General features: G+C 47.7%; 1 protein-coding gene and 1 long non-coding RNA gene across 2 annotated transcripts; both read right to left on the reverse strand.

The window, feature by feature from the left end:
* Positions 1-4,212: 4,212 nt before the first annotated feature.
* LOC130203208 (uncharacterized) lies at positions 4,213-4,921 on the reverse strand. The gene is made up of 3 exons (XR_008833471.1): positions 4,862-4,921; positions 4,714-4,803; positions 4,213-4,370 (listed from the first exon to the last, which is right to left on the reverse strand). It is a non-coding gene; the product is annotated as an uncharacterized LOC130203208 (long non-coding RNA).
* Positions 4,922-6,885: 1,964 nt separating this feature from the next.
* On the reverse strand, positions 6,886-11,401 carry LOC130203964 (uncharacterized). Its single transcript, XM_056430434.1, has 7 exons — positions 9,861-11,401; positions 9,713-9,775; positions 9,565-9,654; positions 8,894-9,220; positions 8,049-8,052; positions 7,858-7,965; positions 6,886-6,964 (listed from the first exon to the last, which is right to left on the reverse strand). Exons 1-7 carry the CDS (start codon positions 9,952-9,954, stop codon positions 6,886-6,888), a joined length of 765 nt encoding a protein of 254 aa, XP_056286409.1. The 5' UTR covers positions 9,955-11,401.
* Between the last annotated feature and the right edge of the window lie 1,200 nt (positions 11,402-12,601).

A 12,601-nucleotide genomic window follows, 5' to 3' on the forward strand; every position in this document is an offset into this window, starting at 1 on the left:
CGCTGGAGGTGTGGCTCCTAATTCCAGCATGTAGATCAGATTCATTTCCCTTTAACTCTTTTGGGCCAATTCGGGTTTTTTTTACAAATTTCAGATAGAAACTTGATGCCTCAACTTCCACGTCATCAGTTTCCAGTTGCACTAAAATAAAGACATTAGATTAATGCACAATCAATATGGAACATAAATGGAGACGTTGAACTCTAGACTTTAACACTTTGTTAAAATGCTTGAAGCAAAAACTCATGCATGTGAATGTTCAGACAAAATGTAGCCCAAAAAACATAATGTACAGTATTAGACTCATGAAGAGTTTATCATATATTATGTTGTAGTACAACTTTTGTTTTAGGTCGCTTAGACAATCTTTTGAAAACCAAGTAACAAAAGCTAGACAAAACAATAACAACTTAACTAACCCCTTACAACAAGATCCATACAGAAAGTTGCATTTCTCCAGTTGGATTAATCAGAAGCTGCTCACCTTCTTCATAAGCTTGCAGCAACATGGAATGATGCAATTGGGGATGTTTAAAAAGTGCAAGAGCCTTCTTGATCTCATTGGGAGACAGCTCTATAGAAAAGAAAGTTAGTGTCTGGAACAAGCTCATAAACATCACGAATATTCTTACCTCTGGTTCTCCTCAGCAGGGCATTGCTTCTTTCATTTGTGCCACCAGCAGACAAACAAGAGCCTACATTCAGGAAAGGAGTAATTAACCTGCTGTACTTCACAACCAGTATTTTAACATCGGCTTCAAACAGAATGAATATGAATACCTTTGCTGAGACAGACAGTCAGCGCACAGAAGAGCAAGGCCCAAAAATCTGCCATGGCTTCAGTCGGTAACAGAAAATGTTGCCTGAGCCACATCTCAGGTTAATAAGCCCGTGGAGCAGGTGTCACAGCTGTTGCTCATCAGCCCTAATTGTCTCTCTCTCTTTAGAGAGCCAGTGCTAGTTGAGTTTCTTTCCTTCCTGTGACAAATGTTTTACAATCTATCCAATCATAAAACTCTGAGAATGTTTTTATATCTTTCATCAGTTGTAGGCTAAACTGTTTCTTAGACCCGTCTCTTCTGGGCCAAAACGATTCGGCCCCAGAGCAGCTGAGATATGCAGACAGGCGGAGAGGATGTGCAGGAAAAGCATATACTATATATTACAAATATTAATGGGTATATTCCATATCTCCAAAACATAAATTTTGACAATTCATATCCGAAAGAAAAGCTTCAGTGATAAATGTTGGGAAATTCTTCTGGAATATTTAGAGTCAAGATTAATGAATAGAATCTGAAAATTCATTTCATTTGTATGTTTATACATATTTTTTTATATTTGTTTTCTGTAGAAAACATTTATTTTCCTAAAGTCCACACTACAGATTAGTGGGTGGCGGTAAGGCCAACTGCCATAAAAAGCAAAAGAAGATTTTTGTAATCATATCAAGCTCCATCAATTTGGAAAACAGAAGACAATAATAACCTTATCAGCTTTAAAGACCAATCTTGATAGAAACTATCAAGTTTTACATCAAGAAGTTGCAGGTCATCCATGTTTTTGTCTTTCAGACATGCTTGAATTTTAGTGAGCTGGTTGGTCTCCTCTGGTATGATCCATAGATATAATTGGGCATCATCTACATAACAATGAAAGTTTATGGAATGTTTCCTGATAAAATTGCCCACAGGAAGCATATATAAAAGGTAAATAAAATTGGTCCAAGCACAGAACCTTGTGGAACTCCATGATTAACGTTGGTCATTGCGGCTTCATCGTTTACAAATAAACAGAGATCGATCTGATAAATAGGATTTGAAACAACTTAGTGCGGTACCTGAGATGCCAATCTACTGATCCAGTCTCTGTACCAGGATGTCATTATCTATGGTGTCGAACGCAGCACTAAGGTCTAACAAGAGAGATGAGTCCTTTATCTGATGCAATTTGTCATTTTCACCAGTGCTGTTTTCTAAATCCCAATTGAAACTCCTATAAATGTAGAAAGTCACACAACTCATTGAATACATCTGAACGAGGACTGGAAGTTGCAGAAAAAGGAAACAGTTTTTGACATGTTTATTTTTTGAAGGCAGCGTAAAAACTGCAGAATTTAGTCAGCAGCCCCTGCTGCTGCCGCCTACTCTCAGGCACAGTTCATCTCCAACCATAGGATAGCATGTAGGGAAAAGACCATGAAATAGTTGGTACGATATGAACAAAGTAATCGTGTAGCAAATCAAAACAAAGTTTAGTCTCAAAACAATTGAGTTTCCTGGCCGCCTCGAGGCAGTCGCTTTGCTGGAGGCCGAGTCGTCGACGTTGCTGGAGAGGCCGTCAACACCACGTCTGCTGGGGAGGCCGTCTGAGGCACGTTGCTGGAGAGGCCGGTCTGTTGGCGTCAGCAGGACGTTGCTGGAGAGGCCGTCGAGGCAGTGACGTTGCTGGGAGGCCGTCGTAGGCATGACGTTGCTGGAGAGGCCGTAGTGGCAGTGGCGTTGCTGGAAAGGCAGCCACGTTGCTGGAGAGGCCGTCGAGGCAGTGACGTTGCTGGAGGCCGTCGTGAGGCAGTGGCGTTGCTGGGAGGCCGTAGGCAGTGACGTTGCTGGAGAGGAAGTGACGTTGCTGGAGAGGCTGTCGAAGGCAGTGACGTTGCTGGAGAGGCCGTCGTAGGCAGTGATGTTGCTGGAGAGGCCGTCGTAGGCAGTGACGTTGCTGGAGAGGCCGTCGTGAGGCGACGTTGCTGGAGAGGCCGTCGTAGGCAGTGACATTGCTGGGGAGGCCGTCGAAGGACGTCACGTTGCTGGGGAGGCCGTCGAAGGCCGTCACGTTGCTGGGGAGGCCGTCGAAGGCCGTCACGTTGCTGGAGAGGCCGTCGTAGGAAGTGACGTTGCTGGAGAGGCCGTCGTAGGCAGTGACGTTGCTGGAGAGGCCGTCGTAGGCCGTCACGTTGCTGGGGAGGCCGTCGAAGGCCGTCACGTTGCTGGGGAGGCCGTCGTAGGCAGTGACGTTGCTGGGGAGGCCGTCGTAGGCCGTCACGTTGCTGGGGAGGCCGTCGAAGGCAGTGACGTTGCTGGAGAGGCCGTCGTAGGCAGTGACGTTGCTGGGGAGGCCGTCGTAGGCAGTGACGTTGCTGGGGAGGCCGTCGAAGGACGTCACGTTGCTGGGGAGGCCGTCGTAGGCAGTGACGTTGCTGGGGAGGCCGTCGTAGGCCGTCACGTTGCTGGGGAGGCCGTCGTAGGCCGTGACGTTGCTGGGGAGGCCGTCGTAGGCCGTGACGTTGCTGGGGAGGCCGTCGAAGGCCGTCACGTTGCTGGGGAGGCCGTCGAAGGCCGTCACGTTGCTGGGGAGGCCGTCGTAGGCCGTCACGTTGCTGGGGAGGCCGTCGTAGGCAGTGACGTTGCTGGGGAGGCCGTCGTAGGCAGTCACGTTGCTGGGGAGGCCGTCGTAGGCAGTGACGTTGCTGGAGAGGCCGTCGTAGGCAGTGACGTTGCTGGGGAGGCAGTGACGTTGCTGGGGAGGCCGTCGTAGGCAGTGACGTTGCTGGGGAGGCCGTCGTAGGCAGTGACGTTGCTGGGGAGGCAGCGACGTTGCTGGAGAGGCCGTCGTAGGCAGCGACGTTGCTGGGGAGGCCGTCGTAGGCAGTGACGTTGCTGGGGCGTAGGCAGTGACGTTGCTGGGGAGGCCGTCGTAGGCAGTGACGTTGCTGGGGAGGCCGTCGTAGGCAGTGACGTTGCTGGGGAGGCCGTCGTAGGCAGTGACGTTGCTGGGGAGGCCGTCGTAGGCAGTCACGTTGCTGGGGAGGCCGTCGTAGGCAGTCACGTTGCTGGGGAGGCCGTCGTAGGCAGTGACGTTGCTGGGGAGGCCGTCGTAGGCAGTCACGTTGCTGGGGAGGCCGTCGTAGGCAGTCACGTTGCTGGGGAGGCCGTCGTAGGACGTCACGTTGCTGGGAGGCTGTCGCGTCGTGGTCACGTTGCTGGGGAGGCCGTCGAAGGATGTCACGTTGCTGGGGAGGCTGTCGTAGGACGTCACGTTGCTGGAGAGGCTGTCGTAGGATGTCACGTTGCTGGGGAGGCTGTCGTAGGCCGTGACGTTGCTGGGAGGCTGTCGAGATGCCACGTTGCTGGGAGGCTGTCGTGACGCCGTCACGTTGCTGGGGAGGTTGTCGTAGGCCGTCACGTTGCTGGGGAGGTTGTCGTAGGCCTTGATGTTGCCACCGGCCCCATCACTGGAGGTCTGGCTCCAAATTCCAGCATGTAGAGCAGATTCATTTCCCTTTAACTCTTTTGGGCCAATTAGGGGCTTTTTTACAACTTTCAGATTGAAACTTGATGCCTCAACTTCCACGTCATCAGTTTCCTGTTGCACTAAAATAAAGACATTAGATTAATGCACAATCAATATGGAACATAAATGGAGACGTTGAACTCTAGACTTTTACACTTTGTTAAAATGCTTGAAGCAAAAACTCATGCATGTGAATGTTCAGACAAAATGTAGCACAAAAAACATAATGTGCAGTATTAGACTCATGAAGAGTTCATCATATATTATGTTGTAGTAAAACTTTTGTTTTAGGTCGCTTAGACAGTCTTTCGAAAACCAAGTAACAAAAGCCAAACAAAACACTGAAAACTTAACTAACCCCTTACAACAAGATCCATACAGAAAGTTGCATTTCTCCAGTAGGATTAATCAGAAGCTGCTCACCTTCTTCATAAGCTTGCAGCAACATGGAATGATGCGATTGGGGATCTTTAAAAAGTGCAAGAGCCTTCTTGATCTCATTGGGAGACAGCTCTATAGAAAAGAAAGTTAGTGTCTGGAACAAGCTCATGAACATCACGAATATTCTTACCTCTGGTTCTCCTCAGCAGGGCATTGCTTCTTTCATTTTTGCCACCAGCAGACAAACAAGAGCCTACATTCAGGAAAGGAGTAATTAACCTGCTGTACTTCAACCAGTATTTTAACATCGGCTTCAAACAGAATGAATATGAATACCTTTGCTGAGACAGACAGTCAGCGCACAGAAGAGCAAGGCCCAAAAATCTGCCATGGCTTCAGTCGGTAACAGAAAATGTTGCCTGAGCCACATCTCAGGTTAATAAGCCCGTGGAGCAGGTGTCACAGCTGTTGCTCATCAGCCCTAATTGTCTCTCTCTCTTTAGAGAGCCAGTGATAGTTGAGTTTCTTTCCTTCCTGTGACAAATGTTTTACAATCTATCCAATCATAAAACTCTGAGAATGTTTTTATATCTTTCATCAGTTGTAGGCTAAACTGTTTCTTAGACCCGTCTCTTCTGGGCCAAAACGATTCGGCCCCAGAGCAGCTGAGATATGCAGACAGGCGGAGAGGATATGCAGGAAAAGCATATACTATATATTACAAATATTAATGGGTATATTCCATATCTCCAAAACATAAATTTTGACAATTCATATACGAAAGAAAAGCTTCAGTGATAAATGTTGGGAAATTCTTCTGGAATATTTAGTCAAGATTAATGAATAGAATCTGAAAATTCATTTCATTTGTATGTTTATACATATTTTTTTATATTTGTTTTCTGTAGAAAACATTTAGTTTCCTAAAGTCCACACTACAGATTAGTGGGTGGCGGTAAGGCCAACTGCCATAAAAAGCAAAAGAAGATTTTTGTAATCATATCAAGCTCCATCAATTTGGAAAACAGAAGACAATAATAACCTTATCAGCTTTAAAGACCAATCTTGATAGAAACTATCAAGTTTTACATCAAGAAGTTGCAGGTCATCCATGTTTTTGTCTTTCAGACATGCTTGAATTTTAGTGAGCTGGTTGGTCTCCTCTGGTATGATCCATAGATATAATTGGGCATCATCATCTACATAAAAATGAAAGTTTATGGAATGTTTCCTGATAAAATTGCCCACAGGAAGCATATATAAAAGGTAAATAAAATTGGTCCAAGCACAGAACCTTGTGGAACTCCATGATTAACGTTGGTGGTCATTGCGGCTTCATCGTTTACAAATAAACAGATCGATCTGATAAATAGGATTTGAAACAACTTAACTCGGTACCTGAGATGCCAATCTACTGATCCAGTCTCTGTACCAGGATGTCATGATCAATGGTGTCGAACGCAGCACTAAGGTCTAACAAAAGGAGAGACGAGTCCTTTATGATGCAATTTGTCATTTTCACCAGTGCTGTTTTCTAAATCCCAATTGAAACTCCTATAAATGTAGAAAGTCACACAACTCATTGAATACATCTGAACGAGGACTGGAAGTTGCAGAAAAAGGAAAGTTTTTGACATGTTTATTTTTTGAAGGCAGCGTAAAAACTGCAGAATTTAGTCAGCAGCCCCTGCTGCTGCCGCCTACTCAGGCGCAGTTCATCTCCAACCATAGGATAGCATGTAGGGAAAAGACCATGAAACAGTTGGTACGATATGAACAAAGTAATCCTCTAGCAAATCAATACAAAGTTTAGTCTCAAAACAATTTAGTTTCCAGCTTCCTGGCAAAAGCTTTCCCTTGGAGGCCGAGTCGTCCGATACGAGAGTCAACACTAAGGTCCCCCTTCGTAAATAAGGAGCTACCACCCTGGTCTGCTCGTCTATGGGTCCTGTTGGCGACACCCATGGGACATTAAGGGGGTGTTAGCCCAGACATCCTTACAACGCCCAGCAGCAAAGGGCAGAGTTCAGCTTTGAAAATAGTCTACTTTGATTTCATGTACACCCAAAAAATTATGACGAGACCAATCCCAGGATGCACTTGGTCAATCCCTTCCCAAAAAAAGAGAATTAAAGGATACCAAAATATCATTAAAATGTTTTATTTAAAGCCTAGAAGTAGGAACACACAATCAAAAATGTAATTCATACATGGTTACACGTACAATTTGTCGGACGCCGACACGTTGCCGCCGGCACCTTTGCCGGGGAGACTGTCGTAGGCCGTCACGTTGCTGGAGAGGCCGTCGTAGGACGTCACGTTGCTGGAGAGGCCGTCGTAGGCCGTGACGTTGCTGGAGAGGCCGTCGTAGGCCGTGACGTTGCTGGGGAGGCCGTCGTAGGACGTCACGTTGCTGGGGAGGCCGTCGTAGGCCGTGACGTTGCTGGAGAGGCCGTCATAGGACTTCACGTTGCTGGAGAGGCCGTCATAGGCCGTGACGTTGCTGGGGAGGCCGTCGTAGGACTTCACGTTGCTGGAGAGGCCGTCATAGGCCGTGACGTTGCTGGGGAGGCCGTCGTAGGCAGTGACGTTGCTGGGGAGGCCGTCGTAGGCAGTGACGTTGCTGGAGAGGCCGTCGTAGGCCGTGACGTTGCTGGAGAGGCCGTCGTAGGCCGTGACGTTGCTGGGGAGGCCGTCGTAGGCAGTGACGTTGCTGGGGAGGCCGTCGTAGGCAGTGACGTTGCTGGAGAGGCCGTCGTAGGCAGTGACGTTGCTGGGGAGGCCGTCGTAGGCAGTGACGTTGCTGGAGAGGCCGTCGTAGGACGTCACGTTGCTGGGGAGGCCGTCGTAGGCAGTGACGTTGCTGGGGAGGCCGTCGTAGGCAGTGACGTTGCTGGGGAGGCCGTCGTAGGCAGTGACGTTGCTGGGGAGGCCGTCGTAGGACGTCACGTTGCTGGGGAGGCCGTCGTATGCCGTCACGTTGCTGGAGAGGCCGTCGTAGGCAGTGACGTTGCTGGAGAGGCCGTCGTAGGCAGTGACGTTGCTGGGGAGGCCGTCGTAGGCAGTCACGTTGCTGGGGAGGCCGTCGTAGGCAGTCACGTTGCTGGAGAGGCCGTCGTAGGACGTCACGTTGCTGGGGAGGCCGTCGTGGGCGTCACGTTGCTGGGGAGGCCGTCGAGGCGTCACGTTGCTGGGGAGGCCGTCACGTTGCTGGAGGCCGTCGAGGCCACGTTGCTGGAGAGGTCGTCGTATGCCGTCACGTTGCTGGGGAGGCCGTCGTAAGCAGTCACGTTGCTGGAGAGGCCGTCGAAGGCCGTCACGTTGCTGGAGAGGCCGTCGAAGGCCGTCACGTTGCTGGAGAGGCCGTCAAGCGTCACGTTGCTGGGGAGGCCGTCGTAAGCAGTCACGTTGCTGGAGAGGCCGTCGAAGGCCGTCACGTTGCTGGAGAGGCCGTCGTAGGATGTCACGTTGCTGGGGAGGCTGTCGTAGGACGTCACGTTGCTGGGGAGGCTGTCGTAGGACGTCACGTTGCTGGGGAGGCCGTCGTAGGACGTCACGTTGCTGGGGAGGCCGTCGTAGGACGTCACGTTGCTGGAGAGGCCGTCGTAGGACGTCACGTTGCTGGAGAGGCCGTCGAAGGACGTCACGTTGCTGGGGAGGCCGTCGTAGGCAGTGACGTTGCTGGAGAGGCCGTCGTATGCCGTCACGTTGCTGGAGAGGCCGTCGAAGGCCGTCACGTTGCTGGAGAGGCCGTCGAAGGCCGTCACGTTGCTGGAGAGGCCGTCGAAGGCCGTCACGTTGCTGGGGAGGCCGTCGTAGGACGTCACGTTGCTGGGGAGGCCGTCGTAGGACGTCACGTTGCTGGGGAGGCTGTCGTAGGACGTCACGTTGCTGGGGAGGCCGTCGTAGGACGTCACGTTGCTGGGGAGGCTGTCGTAGGACGTCACGTTGCTGGGGAGGCCGTCGAAGGACGTCACGTTGCTGGGGAGGCCGTCGTAGGCAGTGACGTTGCTGGGGAGGCCGTCGTAGGCAGTCACGTTGCTGGAGAGGCCGTCGTAGGACGTCACGTTGCTGGGGACGCCGTCGTAGGCAGTGACGTTGCTGGGGAGGCCGTCGTAGGACGTCACGTTGCTGGAGAGGCCGTCGTAGGCAGTGACGTTGCTGGAGAGGCCGTCGTAGGACGTCACGTTGCTGGGGAGGCCGTCGTAGGCAGTGACGTTGCTGGGGAGGCTGTCGTAGGATGTCACGTTGCTGGGGAGGCTGTCGTAGGCCGTGACGTTGCTGCCGGCGCCTTTGGTGGAGAGGCTTTCGTAGGCCGTGACGTTGCCACCTTTAGTGGGGAGGTTGTCGTAGGCCGCCACGTTGCTGGGGAGGTTGTCGTAGGCCTTGATGTTGCCACCGGCCCCATCACTGGAGGTCTGGCTCCAAATTCCAGCATGTAGAGCAGATTCATTTCCCTTTAACTCTTTTGGGCCAATTAGGGGCTTTTTTACAACTTTCAGATTGAAACTTGATGCCTCAACTTCCACGTCATCAGTTTCCTGTTGCACTAAAATAAAGACATTAGATTAATGCACAATCAATATGGAACATAAATGGAGACGTTGAACTCTAGACTTTTACACTTTGTTAAAATGCTTGAAGCAAAAACTCATGCATGTGAATGTTCAGACAAAATGTAGCACAAAAAACATAATGTACAGTATTAGACTCAGGAAGAGTTTATCATATATTATGTTGTAGTACAACTTTTGTTTTAGGTCGCTTAGACAATCTTTCGAAAACCAAGTAACAAAAGCTAAACAAAACACTGAAAACTTAACTAACCCCTTTACAACAAGATCCATACAGAAAGTTGCATTTCTCCAGTAGGATTAATCAGAAGCTGCTCACCTTCTTCATAAGCTTGCAGCAACATGGAATGATGCGATTGGGGATCTTTAAAAAGTGCAAGAGCCTTCTTGATCTCATTGGGAGACAGCTCTATAGAAAAGAAAGTTAGTGTCTGGAACAAGCTCATGAACATCACGAATATTCTTACCTCTGGTTCTCCTCAGCAGGGCATTGCTTCTTTCATTTTTGCCACCAGCAGACAAACAAGAGCCTACATTCAGGAAAGGAGTAATTAACCTGCTGTACTTCACAACCAGTATTTTAACATCGGCTTCAAACAGAATGAATATGAATACCTTTGCTGAGACAGACAGTCAGCGCACAGAAGACCAAGGCCCAAAAAGCTGCCATGGCTTCCGTCGGTAACAGAAAATGTTGCCTGAGCCACATCTCAGGTTAATAAGCCCGTGGAGCAGGTGTCACAGCTGTTGCTCATCAGCCCTAATTGTCTCTCTCTCTTTAGAGAGCCAGTGCTAGTTGAGTTTCTTTCCTTCCTGTGACAAATGTTTTACAATCTATCCAATCATAAAACTCTGAGAATGTTTTTATATCTTTCATCAGTTGTAGGCTAAACTGTTTCTTAGACCCGTCTCTTCTGGGCCAAAACGATTCCGCCCCAGAGCAGCTGAGACATGCAGACAGGCGGAGAGGATGTGCAGGAAAAGCATATACTATATATTACAAATATTAATGGGTATATTCCATATCTCCAAAACATAGATATTGACAATTCATATACGAAAGAAAAGCTTTAGTGATAAATGTTGGGAAATTCTTCTGGAATATTTCGAGTCAAGACTAATGAATAGAATCTGAGAATTCATTTCATTTGTATGTGTATATGTATTTTTTCCTTATAAAACATTTATTTTCCTAATGTCAACAGTCCAGATTAGTGGGTGGCGGTAAGGCCAACTGCCATAAAAAGCAAAAGAAGATTTTTTGTAATCATATCAAGTTCCATCAATTTGGAAAACGGAAGACAATAATAACCTTATCAGCTTTAAGGACCAATCTTGATAGAAACTATCAAGTTTTACATCAAGAAGTTGGAGGTCATCCATGTTTTTGTCTTTAAGACATGCTTGGATTTTAGTGAGCTGGTTGGTCTCCTCTGGTATGATCCATAGATATAATTGGGCATCATCTACATAACAATGAAAGTTTATGGAATGTTTCCTGATAAAATTTCCCACAGGAAGCATATATAAAAGGTAAATAAAATTGGTCCAAGCACAGAACCTTGTGGAACTCCATGATTAACGTTGGTGGTCATTGCGGCTTCATCGTTTACAAATACAAACAGATCGATCTGATAAATAGGATTTGAAACAACTTAGTGCGGTACCTGAGATGCCAATCTACTGATCCAGTCTCTGTACCAGGATGTCATTATCAATGGTGTCGAACGCAGCACTAAGGTCTAACAAAAGGAGAGACGAGTCCTTTATCTGATGCAATTTGTCATTTTCACCAGTGCTGTTTTCTAAATCCCAACTGAAACTCCTATAAATGTAGAAAGTTACACAACTAGGGATGCACCGATCTGATCGGCGCCGATCCATATCGGCCGATATTCCCATTATCGGTTTTGATCAGCTTTCTCAAAACGGCCGATCAAAACGGCCGATCAGATGACGTAACATCTGCGAGAACTATCAGACGTTTCAATCGCGGCGCATCGCAACGGAGACAATGCGCCCGGCGAGGGCCGCAGAGTGAGAGGTCCACGAGGGGATCCTCACGCACCGAGCGGCGTCCCCGTCCCCCGAGTTGAATCTCTGGGTCAACTCAGCCGACTCTCACATGTCTGAGCCCCAATAGACTGATGTTGACGGTAAACGCATTCGATCGGGAGCGCGCGAGGGTTTTGATAAAGTTAGCGGAAGGATTTAAGTGGCAACATCCTGTTTTGCAAAGTTAGCGGAAAGAACCACGTGAAACAACATCCGTTTATCAAAATAAGATGTCGACAAATCATATACGAACATATAAAAGTAAACAATTAACTGATTTTGTATCTTTATAGAGCGTTTCTGAGATTTAGCTTAAATGCCAACATTAAAATATTTTTACTGTAACCAAGGAAGAGTTTATAAAAATAGGTCAGACTTTTGTATGTGAAGAAAAGTCCTGTAAATAGATTACCCCAAGAGTTCCAGGAAATGAATAATGCAGATGTATTCCATACATATCTGAAATCCCCTACAATAGCAATCAAACAATTTTAATGTATCAATTAGGAAATTTTTCAAAGTAAAAGTCCTAAATGTTTAAAGAAATCGGTAATTTCTTTAATGTTTGAGTTGCTTTATATATGTATTTCCTCATCGTCCTAGGCAATAATGCTACACAACACATAGAATGCTTCAATCTACACCGTGATCGGTATTATCGGATCGGAAGATACTGATTTCAGTGATCGGCACCAAAAACCTGATCGGTGCATCTCGACACAACTCATTTGCAACTACTTTAATACATCTGAACGAGGACTGGAAGCTTCAGAAAAAGGATGAAACAGTTTTTGACATGTTTATTTTTTGAAGGCAGCGTAAAAACTGCAGAATTTAGTCAGCAGCCCCTGCTGCTGCCGCCTACTCTCGTTTACTTTCAAGCCAAGGCGCAGTTCATCTCCAACCATAGGATAGCATGTAGGGAAAAGACCATGAAACAGTTGGTACGATATGAACAAAGTAATTGTGTTGCAAATCAAAACATCAAAGTTTAGTCTCAAAACAATTTAGTTTCCAGCTTCCTGGCAAAAGCTTTCCCTTGGAGGCCGAGTCGTCCGATACGAGAGTCAACACTAAGGTCCCCCTTCGTAAATAAGGAGCTACCACCCTGGTCTGCTCGTCTATGGGTCCTGTTGGCGACACCCATGGGACATTGAGGGGGTGTTAGCCCAGACATCCCTACAACGCCCAGCAGCAAAGGGCAGAGTTCAGCTTTGAAAATAGTCTACTTTGATTTCATGTACACCCAAAAAATTATGACGAGACCAATCCCAGGATGCACTTGGTCAATCCCTCCCCAA

The sequence above is a fragment of the Pseudoliparis swirei genome, chromosome 13, assembly GCF_029220125.1.
Source record: "Pseudoliparis swirei isolate HS2019 ecotype Mariana Trench chromosome 13, NWPU_hadal_v1, whole genome shotgun sequence".
Taxonomy (NCBI): domain Eukaryota; kingdom Metazoa; phylum Chordata; class Actinopteri; order Perciformes; family Liparidae; genus Pseudoliparis; species Pseudoliparis swirei.

Bases quoted from the DNA above. Each gene is read 5' to 3' on its own strand.
- LOC130203964 (XM_056430434.1), bottom strand. From the start codon at position 9,954: ATGTGGCTCAGGCAACATTTTCTGTTACCGACGGAAGCCATGGCAGCT. The intron at 9,776-9,860 runs GTATTCATATTC...TCCTGAATGTAG, and splicing joins GACTGTCTGTCTCAGCAAAG to GCTCTTGTTTGTCTGCTGGT. The intron at 6,965-7,857 runs GTGACGCCTCGA...CGGCCTCTCCAG, and splicing joins GTGACGGCCTCCCCAGCAAC to CAACGTGACGGCCTACGACA.